The sequence below is a fragment of the Sinohyriopsis cumingii genome, chromosome 6, assembly GCF_028554795.1.
Source record: "Sinohyriopsis cumingii isolate HCF-2022 chromosome 6, ASM2855479v2, whole genome shotgun sequence".
NCBI classification, from domain to species: Eukaryota; Metazoa; Mollusca; class Bivalvia; order Unionida; family Unionidae; genus Sinohyriopsis; species Sinohyriopsis cumingii.
In genome coordinates this window covers 29,965,022-29,977,882 of record NC_142966.1, presented here as the reverse complement: position 1 = coordinate 29,977,882, position 12,861 = coordinate 29,965,022, and the positions used below count along the sequence as shown (strand labels likewise).

The 12,861-nt window shown below is 36.9% G+C and overlaps 1 protein-coding gene across 1 annotated transcript in view; it reads left to right on the top strand.

Moving 5' to 3' along the window:
• The first annotated feature begins 3,537 nt into the window (after nucleotides 1-3,537).
• LOC149796568 (uncharacterized) overlaps nucleotides 3,538-12,861 on the top strand; it is a 110,590-nt gene continuing 101,266 nt past the window's right edge. Inside the window, exon 1 of the mRNA XM_089961268.1 lies at nucleotides 3,538-3,666. Within this exon, the coding sequence (XP_089817394.1) occupies nucleotides 3,582-3,666 (85 nt within the window). The 5' untranslated portion in view covers nucleotides 3,538-3,581. The remainder of the gene's footprint in view (nucleotides 3,667-12,861) is intronic.

Below are 12,861 nucleotides of genomic sequence, written 5' to 3'. Positions count from 1 at the left end.
AATTGTATTTGGTTGCACCGTCCGTTGATGATCAGCGATGTTATCAGGTATTAAAAGAATTTAGCGATAATACTGAGGATGGCACAATAGAATTTATCACGGATATTAATGAATCTCCATCAGTGGAAAGTTTAGACGGCGATACTAATAATCTTGTTGTTTTTGACGATGTGATGCTGGATAAGCAAACTAACCCAGCCAGGATATTCTCGCGTGGCCGACACAAGAACACCGATGTGATTTACGTGACGCAGCGATATACGCAAATTCCAAAGGTGATTAGAGATAATTGTAATATTTTATCAGTTTTCAATGGCGTTGATACTCACACGCTGAGGAATATTCATCAAACTTGGTGCAATGGCGACATGGATATAAATAAGTTTAAAAATTTCTTCAGTCACGCTCAGGCAACACCACACGGTTTTGTCACGATTAATCTTCATGATCCTCGTAGTAGATATCGAGTCGGTCTTGATCAGATTTACTCATAAAATTGCAACCCAAATTCAATTATGGCAAACAAATTTTACAATATCCCCCCCCCAAAAAAAGCAGCCATTTTTTTTATGCCTGAAAATGCAATTTGGGGGGGAATTTTGCGGATTATTTTTCGTAGGAGGCTTTATTTTTGCAATCTGAGGGTTCTACGGAGAAATGTTTGGTAGGAGGGTTAAATTTATCTGAGCCACCTGGTCTGTACGACTTCCCTGCTGCTCTCGGCCACTCGGGGACCCTGTATGTATGTATGTATGTATGTATGTATGTATGTATGCATGTATGTATGTATGTATACGTTGTTGTTGTTGTAGGGTTTAAGGCCATTTTCAGCACACGATAGGCTATACATGTCGGCCAGAATTAATGGTGGAGGGATAACCCGGGAAACCACAAAAAGAACAACCGACCCACGAGAAGCTACTGGCGAGCTTTCTCACATACCCACATCAGCCGAATCCTCGACTCGAACCCACGCAGACAGAGGTGAGATGGCAGTGATCCGTAACGGATATCGCTTTAGACCACTCGGCCACTCGGGGCCCCATGTATGTATGTATGTATGTATGTATGTATGTATGTATGCATGTATGTATGTATGTATGTATGTATGTCTATCTGTGTGTATGTGTGTGTGTGAGTGTCTTTGTTTGTGTCTTGTCTGTGTGTGTGTCTGTATAAAGGTACGTGGTCTTGGAGTTGAAGTCGTTTTTAATATTCGAAATCCTCCATTGCTGCCAACATCCTGTTTCGGCAAAGATTTAGCAGATATATGGCGCAAAAGGGTATTAAAGGCATCAATAACAACATGTCATTCAAATATCGGTGCAATGCAAGATAATGATTTTGTTGGTATAGTGGTGTATTTTATCGTTCCAGAGATAATTTCATCGTTGTAACTGTAATCTGTGTCGTTGTGAGGCTAAAACTATGTTTTTTTTAAGACCAAGGATGTTACTGTTGTAATTGTACGTTTTATCATCGTTGCACTAACTGTAACGTTTCATCAATATAAACCTGTCGTAACAACAACAACAGCAACAACAACAAAGTTACCTACGAGTCTGTATTGGAATATCGTTGATGGGGTAGGTGAATATCGTTGCAGGAGTCGGTGAATATTGTTGCAGGGGTATATCAATATCATTGCCGGGGTAGGTGAATATCGTTGCAATCGTCGGTGAATATCATCGATGGGACAGGTGAACATCGTTGCAGGGGTAAATGAATATAGTCGCAATGGTAGGTGAATATCGTTGCCGGGGTAGGTGAATATCGTTGCAGGGGTAGATGAATATCGTTGCAGTAGTAGGTGAATATCGTTGCAGGGGCAGATGAATATCGATGCAATCGTCGGTGAATATAATTGATGGGGTAGATGAATATCGTTGCAGGGACAGATGAATATCGTTGCAGAGGAGGATGAATATCGCTTTCACGATATATGTATGCCGTTGTAACAAATATAGGTATTATTTCAATGACACCAGTGTTGAAAATACCTTTTCCCACAGTCAGTTGTACTACTACACTATAAACATTAACGTTGCATCACCAAACCTAGGACTTGTGTTAAGAGCTGGATGTTATTAGAGATATATAAAGCGCATATTGATTCTATACAATTTTCTCAAGTGATCCTTCATGGATTTTATTCACTGATAAATGGAGAAGGAAGAGAAGTCAGGAACTAGAATAATCTAGAAATCGAATTTTAAAGTTGTTTCCATTAATTAGATAAGTCGATTAACAGAGAACCCAGTGAAACAAATAACTTGCGTTTTGGTACTTCTCTGTCTTTGTTTCAGATACGTTTTCCTTTTCAATAAAATTCGTTTGTTCTGTAACATCTTTTAGTGAAAAAAAAAACATTAAATTTTTAAATGTATGAACGTAGCTGAAAAGTACAGACAAGGTTTTTCAATGATAACTGGACCGTATACATTTTTCTAGGTAAACGTCTCCCACACAGGAAGATCTTAAAAAGAACTTAATTATAATGATGTATTTCTCGGCAGACGCCATATTTTATACTTCTTAAGTGAAACAAATAAATATATAACTCTATGCTTAAAACACGTGCTTGGTATCAAATCAAAAATTATTTTATCCATACAGCTAACATTTGTCTCCAGAGTCCTGCTTAACCATTAAGAGGCTAAGCCTATAGGGCAAAAATGAGGAAAATATTGGGACTTATAGGGCAAAGGGAAGAAAATATTAAGCCTATAGGGCAAAATTAAGAAAATATTAAGCATATAGGGCAAAAGGAAGAAAATATTAAGCCTATAGGGCAAAATTAAGAAAATATTAAGCCTATAGGGCATAATGAAGACTATAGGGCAAAATAAGGAAAATATTAAGCCTATAGGGGAAAATGAAAAAATATTAAGCCTATAGGGCATAATGAAGATTATAGGGCAAAATAAGGAAAATATTAAGTCTATAGGGGAAAATGAAGAAAATATTAAGCCTATAGGGCAAAATGAAGAAAATATTAAGCCTCTAGGGCAAAATGAAAGAGAGAGAAACATAATTATTAATATATAATATATGTAAGAGACATATTGTTCTCTCAACATCGTCCAAAAACGCAAATATTGTCAGAATTGCCGAACTTTGTAGTTCATTTAAGTTGTAGAGTACTGAATTGGACATCTTGAATATAGATGAATTTACACATCACAATATTTTGACTTTAAGAATTAAAATGTTAGAAAATTAAGAGCTCATTCGGAAAGTCTCTATTTAGAAGGAATTTTGAAAGTTACGTGTCTAAATGATGCAGATTTTAGATATGTTATATAAACGATAATGCTAACTGTAAATTAAAACATAACAGGTTGTTGTTTTTTCTGCTTAAATAAAGTTTTGTATAAATTTGATGTATAAACATAATGTAATTCTGCACTGAAAATCCTCCGACCTTACACTAAAGGACATCACTCTTAGTAAGCATACATATAATTACATTTCATCAGAACCGGTTCTCAACAGGTAATCTTTTCGAAACGCACCGTTAAACCAGGCAAGAGTTAGGTCACACGAATTCTGTCATACCAGCGAAGATACCGCATGCCGTCATGACATCAATACCCGCTAGGAATCTGGTGTCGTGGATATCATTCATTGTTTTTATGTTGATTGCTCATTGTCCAAGCAGAGTCTGTAAGTATAATTACATTTATTACCTTATAGAAACCCTTCACGGTGAACGCAAAATGTACTCATGTCGAAATTTCACTGACATATTTTCATGGCCAGTAGGTCTCGCCCTTTTCTAACAGTTATATGATTGTTAGTAAGGTAAAATGATATCTTTCACAGTCCGTACAGTATTACGGATTCGCTCGTGCATGTTAAAAGGAATTCGAAACGGACACTATAGGATCCTGTTGTATATTGAGTGTGTATTATGCTTGGGGCCGTGTTGTACTAATTTCTCGTTAATCAAGACTGTACATACAGTGATATATGATGCATGAATCAGTCAAGTGGTGATTCCTGTTTGTGTCAAGTTTAAAGACCCAGTGCACTCAGAGCAATGAACATGTGATATATATAAAGATTTTTGAAAGGAGAGATGGTCTCAGCCCTGTATGAATTCTTGTTGATTTTGCCATCAACTTCTTGATATCTTTCCTTTTCGTTTTATCCCGTCTTCTTTTTCGCAACAATTGCTAGTGAATTTGCACATATATTTGATATCACTGTAATGAAGAACTTCTAATCAATTACAAGACCAATCTCTTCCCTAGAATCATTGGACATATAGGCTGCTTTCATATATCACCATTTGATTTTTTGCTTGTTTTTTATGCCGAAATTTCAAACACGCCGAGGAACACATGGACCTTCATATATTAATTTTAATGTCTTTAACGCAAATTGATTAAAATAACACAATTCGTTCAAATTTTAAAAAAAGAACTAAGAAAATGCTTCTTTTGGCCTGGATTAAAACAGTGAAATAAGAATACTATTAATCATATCCTCAGAAAATTTGAATATTTTATTTAAGTCAGAATATTTTATTTATGTCAGAATATTTTATTTAAGTCAGAATATTTTATTTAAGTCAGAATATTTAAATTAATATTTCGCTATTACTTCTCAGTGACATGGAAACAAATTTATAAAAGAATTTTAAAACAATTTGTTGAAAATTAAAAACCAAAGAGTAATAAGAGGTCGCCATCTTTAACGTCAAGGTTTGTCATACAGTTTCGCAGAATGCGCACCACAGTATTAAAAGCTTGTGACCATATAGGCAGTATACACACACACACACACACACACACACACACACAGACACACACACATCTATATATAGGGGCCCCGAGCTGTCGAGTGGTCTAAAGCGCTCTCTGTCACGGATCAATGCCATCACACCTCTGTCTGTGTAGGTTTGAGTCTCGGGCTCGGCAAATGTGGATATGTGACAAAGCTTATCGGTAGCTTCTTGTGGGTCGGTGGTTGTTACCGGGGTTTTCCCGGGTTCTTCCTGCACCATTAATACTGGCCGCCATGTATAGCCTATCTTGTACTGAAAAATGCCGTTAAACCCTATAAGAATAACAACAATATATATATATATATATATATATATATATATATATATATATATATATATATATATATATATATATATATTGCGTGACGGGTTGTTATGCCACCACTGTGGTAGTTGTTATGGTTGGGGAGGGCTGCTCCCAATATTCTATTTAAGTTATTATAGAAGACCCACCCAGGCTCTGTTTTGGTTGGAAGATAACTTAGTGAACGATATATGTAAAGCTCCGAGGCCCCAGCCAGCAATGCCGACGATTAAATTATTGAATATACAAAAAAGTGAAATTGAACGAATAACAATTTAATGACAATTCAATAGTCACGTGCTTAAAGTTTCCCAAGTACTCTCCTTCTGCTCGACCCTATTGTATTATTTAATTGTTAATATAAGATAGCTTTCCACTTATTGTTGTATTCTACTCATCAGTTTATTATTCCCTCCTATTCTTCCAATTCCTTCCCCTCTTCCTCCAGACCTTTTATATATTCCTTCTCCTCATCGACTTCTTTCTGCTCCTCCCCTTCTCTAAATTCTCATCCCCAACTCCTTTCTCAACTTCTTCTCGAATCTCTCCACCGACTGGACGTGTCGACTCCGTCTGCTCTGATAGTCTCATTTCCGACTCCCCTCTAAGAGACTCGGGACTTAACTGAACCGGAAGTTTTGTCCCCCCAAAAGCTTCCATTGAAACACAAGGACGGTACAATATTCTCGTTAGCCCTCTTACCTCACACTACACCCAGCCTATTATCAGATAACGGCTATTACATATCTTCGGTCACGCATTGATTCACATCGAAATTGGGGGGGGGGGGGCGATTTGTCTAAATCACTCTCCAATACAAATCACTGCCATCTCACCTCTTTCTGCGTGTGTTCGACTCTTGGATTCGGCAAATGTGGGTATGTGAGAAATCTTGCCAGTAGCTTCTCGTGGTTCGGTGGTTCTTCCCGGGGTTGTCCCAGATTCTTCCTTCACCATTAATACTGGCCGCCATGCATAGCCTATCGTGTGCTGAAAAATGCCGTGAAACTCCACAACAACAACAACAACACATCAAAATATGATAAAACACGTCGCAATAAAAGCACGGTATCAATAACTTCTCATACATACATCAATAAAATTGTGTCTTATCATTAAATATTACTAATCCCATTATAATACACAATATCACAGCAATCACTTGCATTTATTTACATTACAACCCATAGAAAAATACACAAATATTCAGATAACCATGTTCTGATATATCCATATTAACTAATCTTACACACTTCAACCATTTTTCGTCTCGACAATTCAAGGATGTGTAAATTTTAACATATTACATTAATAAATTCACTAGTTTACTACGAAGTAACCTAATAGCGAATTACAAAATTAATTACGACCACAAGCTAACAATCTACATAATTCTCTACATACTACTCAAGCTCATTTCTAAAATACGAATGTCAATTAAAAACTAGAAAGCTAATTCTACGTATTGAACGATCCTATTAATTAAGTATACATGCGACACATAATTACAATTACAATGCCATAATATTCTTCAAAAACTGAGCAAATAACTTACTGACCTTTACGAATAATTGTCTTTCCTTAGAATTTCCTCTCTAAGTTTTACCGCCAAATTACGAGTGGCTTCATCGGAGTAACCCTATATTATTCAACAATCTTCCTAGGGAGACTAAATTTTCGATTGCTAGTTAGAAGTTATAATTCGGATCGAACTTGTTATCACACCCTCTATCTCGATTCCGATTGGGTATCGCTTTGACCCAATCAAACCAAATTTAGCGGACATTTTCATTCTCGCTGTCTGTCCACGTGGGGACGAATTTAGAACAATCCAGATCCCTCGCGGGTTCCTCCGCTCTTTGGACTAAGCTGTAACACATACGTGGGAATTCGCTCGATCTAACGCCTGTGCCGATTCAAGAGGTCAGATCTTCTCTCTGGTCACAGCAACCTTGCGTAAGAGATTAACTCTACCATATGGCAATGTTTAGACATCAAACCATAGCTTCTAATAATACCTTTGTTTATACATGACTAACTAATTGGGGTTGAGCAAACGTGACACACACACACACACACGCACGTACACACACAGACACACACACGCACGCACACATACATGCATACATACATCCATAAATGCACACACACACACATTTTTATCCGTCAGGATGACACTCGTGAGATATGAGTCATTCGTATTTCCAGATTGCTTCGATTACGTTCGCATGACATCTTATGTTCAGTAAAATCAGTGTATACTTTTCTTTACACTCTTGTCACTCGGCTCTCATGATGACCCAAACACACGAACCCTTCCCCCCATCCAAGACTTTTGACGCCTAGGTTGCCTCATGCGTTCAGATATAGAACTTGCATATTATTCCGAAATTTGACATACCCGATGCTATTTATTCAGCTCGACGAGCATTTATTTCTTAGAAACAATGATACAGCTGAAATATACAATTTTACTCGCGTCCTTACCTGTCTTTCCTTTGTAACAATATTATTATTGTTTATTATTGTGTTTGACAGTTACTTTGTGATAAAATATACGCAGTCTATTACGTGTCAAAATACAAAGTATCAAAAGTTTTGTGTATATGATCTGTGGTCAAATATAAGTTAAAATTTGGTGCGACAGTTTAAAACTGTAAAGTGAATTAAAATGCATTCCATTATTTGACACTTAAGACTTTTTCCATAAAAATATTTGCATTCTCCGCTTCTAGTAATGTACACGCGTAGAAAGTATATATCTGCAGGCAAAACATTTTGGCACACCAGAAACTCAGATACTTGTAAATTTCCATATGACTGAAGATGGTCAAATGTCACATACGATCATTTGGTTAGAACTACATTCAACGTCTCCAGTTATTTATTATTTTTTTTTTTCTTGGGGGGGGGGGGGCACCAGACAGATGCTCCCCCCCCCACTTAACCAAAGAGAAAGTTTGTTTATGTGTTTGTGTTTCCCCCAATGATCTGTTGTGTCTGTTGGTTTTATTAAAAAGAATTTTACAAAACAAGTTTAATTTAGAATTTTGTCGGGGTATTCCAAAGACCCTAGTGTATCTAAAAGGGTTGTTCTTCCGAAACAGATTTCTATCACCTAATTTCGGGTTTCCTTCCCTTTGTTCTTTTTTAGTGACCTTGCTAGTGGTCTCCTATGTCCCGTGTGTGCTATTTGTTGGTGCTACTTGTATTTTTTTGTTGCTATATACTGTTTCTATGTTGGGACTTCAGCTGTGTTCAAATTTCAACCCAGTTGTCCTATCACCTCTCTACTGGGAGGCTATATAATTTTGAATTTAGACGAGATAGCGTTGCGATGTTGTGAAATTAAAACCCTAGTGGTTTATATGTTTGTTATATGGCGTCGCTCTCGTATTTTCCAATTAACACAACTGTGCTCGAGGTGGGGTCTGTACTTTATTTATTAGATTGTACTTTTCCCCTCTTGAGCCGGTTGTCTTTTAGTTATTTATTTCCAAATTTCCGAAAAGTTTTAAATTTTTTAAAGAATTAGAAGGGTTAGAAGAAAGCAGGAAGGAGAAGTAGGACCTAGATGTTAAGAGTTTCCTGTATTTCCGTTTTTTGCGTTATGTTGCATTTATTTTCCCTTTATGGATTTTTCAATTCTCTTCCACAGGCTTGCTCACTTTGCGTGGCGCCTTGTGATATAGCCCTGTGGTTCATTGATAGTACTTGCTCCATAAAGGGCCCTGTTCCTCCCCTACTCCCCCTAAACGGGAGGTTTGCGTTGTGCAGAGGGTTGTCCGTTAGTCTCTTCCAATTTTTATAATTTGTCCACATTTTAACAGGTGTCTACGATATAGTTTGTAACTGCGTATAAGGTATTTTTTGTCAAAATTTCCGTCAAGATATAACAAGTTCTGTGTCTTGTATGTAGTTTTCTCTTTAATGTCGTTAATTATCTTCTGTCTTAGAGTCTGTCTTTTTTCACACTGTATTATAGTATGTATTTTAGTAGAATTATATTTTTTACACAGTGGGCATTTTGGCGATACAATGATCATATGCCGCCTCACTGCGACTTATTTAGGGTTACAAGGGACATCTAAATCTGGAGGGTAATACAATAATAAAATTCGATCGCTTTGTTTTTAAACCACACAGCCAGACGGTGGTGCTTAATTAAGTTTATATAAACTGTATACTAAATTCCTTGTTCACTGGAAGTGACAGGAGATACTTGTGCTGAGTTGTACAACCGGAATTTCCCCTTATTCAGTTTCTTTATGACTTAGCCAGATGTTATTTACGAGTTTGATACAGTCCAACAAGATACGATGTCGTCTGTTGTGATTTTATTATTGTCAATGATGAATGTTTTTCATGGAGAGCATTCATTGTTATTATGCTTATTGCTCATTGTCACGTGACTAGTTGTAAGCATAATTACACGGGTGAAATGTATCACAAACATTGATAGTAGGTCTTAAATATATGCATCTTGTAGTTTCAGAATTAAATATATTTCGGACGATAATACGTAGGCTGCTGGCTTGTTCCTCCTCTCTAACGCAATAGTTATTAATTGAAAGGAGTGTCAGCCATTAACGTATCGATCTTTCAATACTGTATGCTTTCTTTCAATGATTAAAAGGCGAACAACACGCTGGTACAAGAACAAAATGAGTAATGCTAAGATATGACAGTGTTAAGTACAATAAGAATATCAGAAATTAAAAACACAAGTAAATATTTTTTCCCAGTGTATGGAATATTTAGTACACTGCTTATTTTAAAGACATATTATACCATTAAAAAGAGCATCAAGGCGAGGAATTGTGTGTGTTTGTGCGTGTGCGCGTGTGTGATTTGAATTTTTTTTTTAAACGTAGATTTAACTATGACTAGTGTTCAGTCATATCGCTATGATGTCAGGAGTGTTGTAGTTTATAGTGATAGTAGTGAATGGGGGCACCCTACCGACAATGGGAATTACCATTAAAAACACCCCTGGGGCACTCTACCGACAATGGAAATTTAACATGGCGAAAAATCGTGGGGCACTCTACCGACAAGGGGATTTAACATGGGAATAAATCGTGGGTCACTCTACCGACAAGGGGAATTTAACATGGGGAATAGAGTTTGGGCTTGTTTAGGGACAAGGGGAATTTAACATGGGATTTTTTTAAATTTTAAAAAAAAAGTTTTTTTAAATTTAAATTTAATTTTTTTTAAATTTAAATTTAAATTTAAATTTAAAAAAGGGGTAGGCAATTCAAAGACTATCTCTTTTCGAGAAATATGGCTGGCCCTGAAAAGGGCCTTTGGGTTTTCTTCTTCTTCTTCTAATTTCTTCTTTTCCTCCACCAAGTTCTTATTTTATCTCCTACACTCTTCTTCTCTTTCTTTTTTTTCTTCTCCTCTTCTTTCTTCTTCTCTTCCTCCTCTTCTTTCTTCCTCTTTTCATTTTCTTCTTCTTTTTCAATTTTTTCATTCCATTCTCTCATCCTTATCCTTTCCTCTTCATCCTCCTTTTCCTCCTTGATTTCTTTCAACAGATCACTAATGATTACCTTCATTTTTCGTAAATTGTTTATCTCCATCTTCACTCTATGGGGACTATATGAGTAGTGATCCTCGTTTAGGTTAACCAACATTTGCTCAAACATTCCTAAATTGTCCATGACGTTTTGCAATTTTTCCATTTTGTTAAGGTGGTTTGACGCCATCTTCTTTGTATTCTTTGCAGAATGGTTTGAACAAATAATACTGTGGGTTCTTATACGAAAAGCGCGAACGTGAAGGAAAACATCCCCCTAAAACATAAAATGGATCTTACCTAGATGATGACCCAACATCGCGCGGACGTGAAGGAAAACATCCCCCTACTTTTTTCATATAATATAACCCTAACTATACTCTTCACATACGCTAAGAAACCCATAATCTACTATTCACACTAACTTACTTCACCATTTACAAACACAAACACACAAACACACACTTCCACTATTAATAAAGAGTTAGTGTTTATATTCACACTACTCTCCCTCTACACATTGGCAAATTAATAGTTATTTCTTTTCTAGAGTATTGGGTAGCCCTGAAAAGGGCTGTTTTGTTTGGAACTTCATGGACACCTGGTTAATGGTGGCACCTTCCAGGCCTGGCGCCACATACACATCTTATCCCCCAGTTACTTTTTACCTTTTGGGGGGAGAGAGCAGAGGCAGGATATGTTGCTTCAGAATCCCAATTTTCGCTCTCTGGGATTTTGAAATTTCTTCTCTCCTTTTCCTCCTCCTCTTCTTTGTTTCTTCTTTCCTCTTTATATCTTCTTTCTTCTTCTTCTTCTTTATATCTTCTCTCCTCCTCTTCTTTGTTTCTTCTTTCCTCCTCTCTTATCCTTCCCTCCTCGACAATGGCTTCCGCGGCCAGTTCATTTAATATGCGCCTGGCATATTCCAGATGCACATGAAGCTCCAACAGTTTCTCAAGTCTCGTGTTCATTTTTTGGTGTTGATCAATCAACAAGGGTAGCTGGACTGCCCAGCGAGTTTCAATTTATACTGAAAGCGCGGACGTGAAGGAAAACATCCCCTAAAAACATAAAATTCATCTTACCTAGATCATGACCAAAAAACAACAACAACGCGCGGACCTAAAAGAAACACTCACTCACTTTTTTATGCCACCCATCACTATTTTAAAATTGTTATCAATCACTTCAATAGACTATCCACATACTCAAAAACAATCCAATCTAACCCAAAATATATACCTCTAAAAGCCAAAAAAACTATCATTTTAATCTACTATCCTCACCAACCTACTTTATCACTTACAAACACAATCACACAATCACACAAACACATACCCTCACATTTTTTAAGAAAGAGTTAGTGTTTATTTTCACACTACTCTACCTACACACATTGGCAAATCGATGGTTATTTCTTTTCTAGAGTATTGGGTAGCCCTGAAAAGGGCTGTTTTTTTTTTGTTTTGCTATGGCATTCTTTTTTAGTTTCTAAGAATGCGATGTCCTCTGAGGATAGACTTTCTGGCGATAGGTCTGCTTCTTCGGAAAGAGAAGAAGAATTCTTTGGTGTCGATACGACAATCGACAAAGCCTCTGTCAGCTTCAGGTTGCTGCTGCTGCTGTTGCTGTTGTTGCTGCTGTTGCTGCTGTCTCTGAAGTCTGTACTTCTCCGTCCATTCTTCTTTCTCCCTGTTCATTTCTTCTCTGAAGAGCTCTTCTATCAGGTCTTCAGTGATTTTTAACATTCTCACATTCTCTATTTCTTCTGGTTTCGGTATCAGACTGTGTCTGACCCTATGCAGATTCACGTAGGCTTCGTTGAGCTTAGCTAGTTTGGAGCACATCTTCTTAGGAGGATGAGTCGACAATGGATGGCTAGACTGGGAACAACCCGGTTCTTAAAGTCAAAGCGCGGACGTGAAGGAAAACATCCCCACACGGTTTTCTAGTCTCAACGTTTCAGTGAGTGTCATGAGAGGGATAGTAAGAAATGAAAGAGCATCAATTCAACATTCTTATAGCTAAACAAACCACAAAGGCATTTTTTTCAAAACACAACATTTTTTATTCAAAAATCACTTAACACTAAACAACAACTCTAACATTTTTTAACAATAATATAACACTATAACATCAAACATTTTTTTCTAATCACAAACATTTTTTTCTCAATTAACAATCTACTTAGAACAGGGCTGACAACGTTGTGAATGAAATTGTGATTTCCACTGTTGGAAA